Source organism: Sinocyclocheilus rhinocerous, unplaced genomic scaffold (assembly GCF_001515625.1).
Source record: "Sinocyclocheilus rhinocerous isolate Xijiao unplaced genomic scaffold, SAMN03320098_v1.1 scaffold2579, whole genome shotgun sequence".
Lineage (NCBI taxonomy): Eukaryota > Metazoa > Chordata > Actinopteri > Cypriniformes > Cyprinidae > Sinocyclocheilus > Sinocyclocheilus rhinocerous.
Window position 1 is genome coordinate 117,265 of NW_015644654.1, and position 8,584 is coordinate 125,848.

Consider the following 8,584-nt stretch of genomic DNA (forward strand, 5'->3'; position numbering starts at 1 on the left):
TGAATAGAAAGTTCAGAAGAACAGCATTTATCTGAAATAGAAATCTTTTGTAACATTATAAATGCCTTTATCATCACTTTTGATCAATTGAAAGCATCCTTGCTAAATAAAAGTATTAATTTCTATTTCTTTCCCAAAAAAAAAAAAAAAAGAAAGAAAGAAATCATACTGACTCCAAGCTTTTGAATGGTATAGTGTATAATGTTACAATTTACAAAAGCTTTTTATTTCAGATAACTTCTGATCTTTGGATCTTTCCGTTCATCAAAGAATCCTGGGAAAAAAATACTCAACTGTATATTGATAATCAGCAAACCAGCATATTAGAATGATTTCTGAAGGATCATGTGACACTGAAGACTGGAGTAATGATGCTGAAAATTCAGCTTTGATCACAGGAATAAATTACATTTTAAAATATATTCAAATAGAAAATATTCCTGAAAAAAAATTTTGACTCAACTGTTTTAAATATTGATAATCAAATTAGAATGATTTCTGAAGGGTCATGTGACACTGAAGACTGGAGTAATGATGCTGAAAATTCATTCAGCTTTGCAGGAATAAATTACATTTTAAAATATATTCAAATAGAAAATATTTCTAAATGTTACTGTTTTTGCTGTACTTTGGATCAAATAAATGCAGACTTGGTGAGCAGAAGAGAATTCTTTAAAAAAAAAGAAAAAGATTACAAATCTTACTGTTCAAAAACTTTTGAGTGGTAATGTAGGGCGGCTGATTATTCTTATAGATTGGAACAAATATGCTTCAGCCAGGATAAAGAATAAGAAAAGTGCTCCGAGTTGCTGCAGAAAAAAAGAGCAACAACAAAAACATGTTGCTGGAGACGGGCTTATTGAAAATGCAAACTGATTGTCTGCCAGCAGGAGGCGCTTTGAGAGCAGTAGAACTAGCGGTTTCCCCGGTAGCGGCTGTAATGAAAGCAGCTCCGCTCATGAACGCTACTTTATCAGATCAAATGAAAATGTCATCGAAACTTTTCTGAAGACAGTCGGTTCCCTTCAGAGATTCATTCATATAAAACACCCGCGCCACGTTTTGATTTTGAAACGTGCAGTGCTAATGTTTATTCAACGAAGTCAAACGCCACAAATAAATCAATGTATGGGAAACACTGCTAATGTATATCGAAATATCGGAAATGTGTTTAAAAATCATCACCGTTATTGAAAAGAATTATATCGCGATACATATTGATATTGAATTATTGTCCAGCCCTAGGTGTGTGGGAATTCATGATTATTTGGGCAGGCTTGTCTGTTCACTAGATGGCCATCATTAAAGGGAACGACCGAAATCTCCAAAACTGTTCAGATTAAGTTTCAATGCATACCTGCAAACTCATCACCTTTGTGTACCAGGATAAATGGGATAAGTCTTGATTGTTAAACATGTTGACACTTCGTGTGATGCACAACACATTTTCTCTGACTGGGGCCCCTGTGAATTTAAATGAATCAAACAAATTAATCAGTTTGAACTAGGGGTGAGCGATACGGCAAAATATATCATTTTATTTATTTATTTTTCAGAAAAATCACGATTCTGTCATGTTGGTTTTACTATTTTGCAAGTTGTCTGAGCGGTACATCCCAACTGATATCCCTATTTTAAAAACAAAGCCGTATAAGGTAACAAAATATAAAATAAAAAAAATAATGGAAGTTATTTAGGCCAAAGTGGGCGAAGATAAAAATCTTCATTATTTTATCTGTTATAAAAAAAAAGAACAAAGATACACATTACAAATGCACATAATATATAAATAAAATAAACAGTGCTTTATTTTTCAGGTACGGTAGGTGTGTTTAGCAGTAGTTCACTGTATAAATTATACATTGATTCTTATTAAAGCAACTGTATTAAAGTTCTTCAGTCAAGAGCAGTGAGTGATTTTTCTATTTGTGTTTTGTTGTTTTATTAACATTAAAGGGATAGTTCACCCAAAAATGAAAACTCACTTTCAAGTTGTTTTAAAGCTGAATGAGTTTCTTTCTTCTGTTGAACATAAAAGCTATTTTGAAGAATGTGGGTATTTTAAAGTCAATGCGGACTAGCAACTGTTTGGTTACCCACATTCTTCAAAATATATTTTGTGTTCAGCACAAGAAAGAAATTAATACAGGTTTGGGACAACAAAATCGAATATATTTGAGTATGCAAGCATGAGTTTGAGTTTCAGCCATGTGTTAATTGATCATCGCCACTAGAGGGAGGACGCCTCCTATTTCTGATATTTAGAATTAAAACAAAGACATGCTTGCAGAAAGAGCTGATATTATGACAAAGCAGAAAGATGGATTGCATATTTTACGTTGTTGAGTCCTTTCACACTCAGTGCAAGGGAAATCCTCTCCCACCCTTCCCTTTTCCTTACACTTCAGATCAGATCTCTGTCCGCTCACATCCACATACAGTGAGGGAACTGACATATAGGCTGTTTCATAAACCATTTCCGTGTATTTAAATTAATGATTAATTATGTCAGTCATTTAAGTGACGATACCACGTATTAGTTATTCACCGTAATGTATGCTATTTAATAGGGCTGTGCGATATTGAAGAAAAATGCGATCTGCGATAACTCATTAATTAATGTATGAATAATGTTGACCACCTCATTTATAAAACAAAAGTAGAACGAACGCCTGTCTAAATTGTAATATGGTTTTACCTAAACTGTCTCTTTCAATTAAATTCAACAATTTACACAAGGTTTTTTTTTGTATTCAGAAATAACTGTCACTGTCCCGCCAACGGGACGCCTAAATTCACTTCAATATATTACAATTAAATCCTAATCTAATTGACAAACTATATATCGTTGGAAAGGTCTAAGACTCCTGAATAGATATTTTAGAACTGTTTGTTGTTCAATTATGTAGGAACAGTAATAGATTAAAACTCAAAAGAATCAAAACTTTTTATAATCTTGACAAAATACATATCGTTGGAAAGGTCTGAGTCTCAGGATTCCATATTTGGTGGTTATTTTATGATAGAAGTAATATTGAGAGAGAAATGTAAACATTTGTGGCAGAGAAATTTAAACATTTGTGGCAGAAAAATGCATCCCAAAAAATTCTATGCAGTTTGGGTGTCACCCGGTGGCTATTTTTGGTATAACGCCTAAACAAAATCGCATAGGAACCTCAATTTTTTTTACATCAACTTCAAATTTGGAACACAACTTATTTAGACATATGGCTTTAATTTGATAGCAATTTTGGATTAAAAACTATTTTGTAAAATAGTTATTTGATATAAAATAAAAATAGTACAGTACATTTTCTTTACAGTAAATTTAAACTTATATAACTTTATCATACTTTAATTTTTTTGAAATGATTTCACTTCTGCAATCTGCAGATTATCTTCTTTAGAAAGAGACCAACATTAGGTCTGTATTCAAAAGCGTTCATGAGTTATAACAATTTAAGTTTCAAAAATGCACTTTCACGTCTATGTTCAAGAAGGGGGGGAGGGGTTAATATGTCAGTGTCAATGAAATGAAGTTTTATACGCGCCTCGGTTGTCCCTGCTGTGGCGAAGTTTGCGCTCATTACTATGAATTAGTTCAAGCTGACGTTTGCTCTTTGCGCGTCCAGTCACGTACCCTAATTAATATTCATGAGCTAAACCCATACCCTAGTAGGATTTGACTTCCGGCTAGAGCGCTTAACTTTTCAAACGGGACCCAAACACACGCACACACGGGACAGGAGACGCTCAACGAAAAGCTTTAAGGAGACTCTTTCGCTATCGTTTACTATATCGGATTATCAGTCGTCGGACATGTACAATTAAAGAGGACTTCTTCAACCCGGACTGGATAAATCAACATTATTTAATGGCGAAGTGGATAATGTTTTTCTCTTAAACGTCGCAATGGATTATATTTCTGAAGGCGAGCAAAGGACTGAGATGAGAGGCATGTTTATCACTTATTTTAGTAGTGACACCTACACGCGCAACATGTGTTGCACTGACGCGGGTAACTTTGACAGCACGCGGAGCGCACAGACTGTGATATAGCTACTAAACACCTGACTTTTGCAACAATACATTCTATTCTCGCACATGCTAAAATGATCTCGGAGGAAAGAAGCAATCACATCTCTAAACAAGCTCTCGGCTTTCCAGTCGGGTTATTGATCCGCTCGCCCAAGAGACGCCTGGCAATGCTGGGCAGAAAGCCCAGCAATGGATCTCTGCAGTGAGTTATTCATACACTTATGCATGGCATTTAATTACATTTATCACACATGTGACACAAATGAAGAATGAAATGGCGCCCCGAAAGTATTTGAGGACTTAAAATTACATACTGGTAAAAAATGTATAGCCTGAATGCACTGTAAGTCGCTTTGGATAAAAGCGTCTGCTAAATGCATAAATTATTAATAAATTATTATAAAATTAAGCAAGGATGACGGTGATCGCATTTGAAAGCAAAATAACAAATCAAGTGTCATTTTTGTATTTTAAACAGAAGGCACGCAAAACATTTCCCAGACGAACAGTTGTTAGAATTTAATTATGCACTGCCTCAGGTCTTTTGCTGAAATCATGCACTGAAATCCATAGTGTAAAAATACTTTACATTTGAGACATGGCGCTAATTTGCCATGTCTCAAACTAATATGTCTAACATGTCTTCACTAATAGAATTGCAAATTTGAAGGGGCATACCAGGGCAACTAACTTTTTTTTTTGTCTCTGTTCATTCAGTAATAACTCCCAACAGTGCAACAAATATCCTGGCCATCTTTTAGTATAAGAAGCATGCCTTATGTAACAGCATAACAGTAATATTAAACTATTTACATATGAAAACATTGATATATGATTGCAGTTATCAGAATATCATATTGGTCCATGGTACATTAAAACAAAAACATGCATCTCACATAAAAGTATGCCTCAGAGTGATAATGTAATCTAATTATAATATTTCATATTTCATCTTATTTTTTTCTTAATTGTATGTTTATACTTAATAGATAGTAATATCTGTATGGTTTTGTCTTTATACAGCACTGATTCCTTTGTCTGCCAGGAACAATACAAGTTTAAAGCAAAAGTCTAAATCGCACCTATGTTATAATTATTTGAGAAAATATTTAATCGTTTTTACTAAAGTACATTAATTAGCTGATGAGTTAAAAACCTTCTCCTTGATGCTTTAATGAAATAAAATTCATAACACATTTTGAAAGTCAAGCCGCTTCTAACCAACAACCTTGAGATAAAAAAGATGTATGTTTAAATTGACACGCAACTTAACTATAGACAGTATATGAAAAGATTAGTCAAACCTCAGTATATATTACATTTCTAACAAGGTGAAACAGTCGCAGTTGTTTTTCTCAGGCATGGAAACTCTCTACTTAGCAGGGGTTTGTATTTGATCCACCGTCTATTACACTCATTGTTGTGTCTAAAGCAGACTGTGTGCAGATGTTTACATCAGTGGCAAGCTTTTAAAGTCATCTTAACCTCGTCTCTCTGAGGTCCGGCACGTCTGATAGCACGGCTCAGTCTGTGGAGAGCTCTGGAGTCCGACAGCCGGCCAAGAGCAAGATACGCCGACACAACAACAGGCTGACCACGGTGTTCAACCGAAGCCCTGTTCTGCGAAACCCACGGCCAGGTCGGGACAGCAGAACCCTAGAACTGCAAGCAGCAGACGACCCCGCAGAGCTGTCCTGTCAGAGGACTATCCCAGGGATCCTCAAGATATTTGGCAGTGACATCTGCCAAGGAACCAACTATAAGAGCGTGCTGGCCACCAGTCACTCCAGTGCCAAAGAGCTGGTCAAAGAGGCTCTGGAGAGGTGAGCGATGCGCTCTTGATTCAGATTCAGATTGGAAGGGTCAGATGAGTGTGAATTAGGGTGCGTCCATGATTGGACTAGGGATCAGAACTCCAAAACCGTTGAGCTAATCCGTCATTTAGCTTAAAAAAACGAAACTGCAAATAAAGTTTCAGTAATTACATTGAGGTAATTTGGTGATTTTTGGTCACACTGCTGACGTGTTTACATGTTGTAGTTTATCCACATTGTGTGCACATAGAAAACACAGTCAAAACACGTTATCAAAGTGCTAAGGGCCAGTCACAACAAAGAGCGATAACTAAGTTTCAATAATCGTTCTAATTCTATTCTAATAGTGAAGTCCACATCACGGCTACAGCGATCGTGACCCAGAGAAACCATCCAATTTGAATAACTTTTTTTTTTCTCCATCTGATGAACAAAAAACATTGACAGCCAATCAGAATCCACCAGACTTTAAAGAGCTTGAGCATTTAAAGCGGTAGACGACAAAATGGCAGCACATGCTTATAATAAACAGAGCATTATCATCCGTTGGCGTGGATGCCAATATAGATATCATTATAGTTATCTTTATAATTATCGTTCTTGGTGTTAATGAGCCTTTTTTTATGTTAATAGTTATTGGTTGAGCAAAATATTTTCAGTTGGTTTCAGTTTACCAGTACTTCAAACCCTAGACCAGAAATACAGTTAATGCCAAGTCACTGGTCGCTTCCATTGTAGACTCGTTATTAGTCTAGCCAGTGAGGTGAAGTTCTCTTGCCTCACAGGTACTGCTTGGAAAAGGAAGACTCCAGTGCATATGTGCTCTGTGATGTGATTGGCCGAACTGGGTTGGACCACGAATGGAAGACGGAGTGCTGTCGGGTTGTCGGTGACCACGAGAAGCCCCTCATGTTGCAGTCGCTCTGGAAACCCAAGGAGGGATTCTCCAGGCGTTTCGAGATCCAGAAAAGAGCAAACGTGGAGGCGCTAAGTGCCAAGAATACAGACACCGTCACCGCAGGTATTGCAGCAAATTATTTTGTGAATGGTACCAGTCTTTTAAGTCCTCTCCACGCCAAGGATGATAACAATAACAATATCTATAAAGTTTTAAAAATCATTCTAATTCTATGAGAATAGGGAAGTTCACACCACAGCTGTAATGGTAAAGCCACATGATATCGTTGGAATCACATTTTTTCAGCCGATGAACGTTAAAAAACATTGAAAGCCATTCAGAATCCGTCACCTTTTTATAAGAATTTGAACTTTTAAAGTGGCAGGAGACAAAACTGGGCGTGCTTGTAATAAACAATGTTTTCATGCGTTGGTGTAGACCAGGGGTGGGCAAACTTGGCCCTTCCAGGCCACTTTCCTTCAGAGCTTAGCTCCAACCCTAATCAAACACACCTGAACCAGCTAATCATTGTCTTCAAGACTACTAGAAGGCTACAGGCAGGTGAGTCGTATCAGGGTTGGATCAAATCTCTGCAGGAAAGTGGCCTGGAAGGGCCAAGTTTGCCCATCTTTGGTGTAGACACTAATATAGTTATCGTTCTTGGTGTGAACGGCCATTAGAGATGTTTTGACTAGTTGACCTTTGATCTATGTTCCAGTTGACACAATTTAGGAATGTTTTAACAGTGTGAGGTACCTCACGGCTTATCCCAACAAAAGCCTGTCAGCAAGAAGCGTAGTGAAATTGCTCTCTCAGAAGTATGTTTTATTGGGATAGTCCTATCAGCTCTCACACTGAGCTTTCCCACCGCGCTTCAGCCGCCAACATCGAAATGGCCGCTTGTTTTTCTTTCTGAGCGTGTTTCCTGCACTCTTGAGGGTGTTTTTTCTTTGGCATGGGGCTGTGGTGTTCCACAGGGTTCTCTTGAGAATCGGTGACTGGGGAAGCTCGGCCCCCATCGCTGTGTGTTCTGGCAGAACAATGTAGATGACCGCCCATTTCCACAGCTGGTAACGTCCAGAGTGCCGCTGGGTGTGAAAGCCTGAGCTCTGAGAACATTTCACAGCACTGTTTATGTTACATCACCAGTGGTGGGGAAAGTTACTTTTAAAAGTACTGCATTACAATATTGCATTACTCCCTAGAAAGTAACTGATTGCGTTACTTAGTTACTTGTTATGGAAAGTAATGTGTTACATTACTTTTGCGTTACTTTTTCTCATTTGGGCTGAGCTTGCTTGTTTGTTTTTAATATAAAAAGTTATATTTTTGGCAAATGCAAAAGTCCTTTTTCACACCAAAATTGCTTATTAGTATGGTGGAATTGGATCATTGAAGGTCAGTAGCATTGGTTAATAAAATAGGATTAAATACATAAAGGATATTTGTGCTATTTAACATATTTAATTATTGCAGGTTTCCATAATATTCTGAGTTTGCTTTTCACTGTTTGTAGTCATTTTGAGTAATACTGAATCTGTTTTTGTGCAAGTGAGATGAGTAAATGCATGTTCACATTTAGTCCAGAACTACAGTAACATCATGTTCACACAACACCTCTGCACTTACTCCCGATTTCTCTCAACATGGGGACAGGAGAGCTGTCAGTCAATAAATGGGAAAACAAAGTAACTGGTGTTGCTTATCTGCAACGAAACACACAGCGTCTCCACGACATGGCGGTTGCGGCAAAAATACTACAGAGAGAATAAAACCTACGCCTTCTTTCTTTGCGTGAACATTTGGGTGGCGTTATGCAAATCTTCCCACACAG

General features: G+C 37.2%; 1 protein-coding gene across 1 annotated transcript in view; it reads left to right on the forward strand.

The window, feature by feature from the left end:
• Positions 1-3,696: 3,696 nt before the first annotated feature.
• Positions 3,697-8,584, forward strand: part of LOC107758772 (ras-associating and dilute domain-containing protein-like) — a 41,695-nt gene continuing 36,807 nt past the window's right edge. Inside the window, exons 1-3 of the mRNA XM_016576583.1 lie at positions 3,697-4,240; positions 5,538-5,861; positions 6,638-6,873. Of these exons, the coding sequence (XP_016432069.1) occupies positions 4,113-4,240; positions 5,538-5,861; positions 6,638-6,873 (688 nt within the window). The 5' untranslated portion in view covers positions 3,697-4,112. The remainder of the gene's footprint in view (positions 4,241-5,537; positions 5,862-6,637; positions 6,874-8,584) is intronic.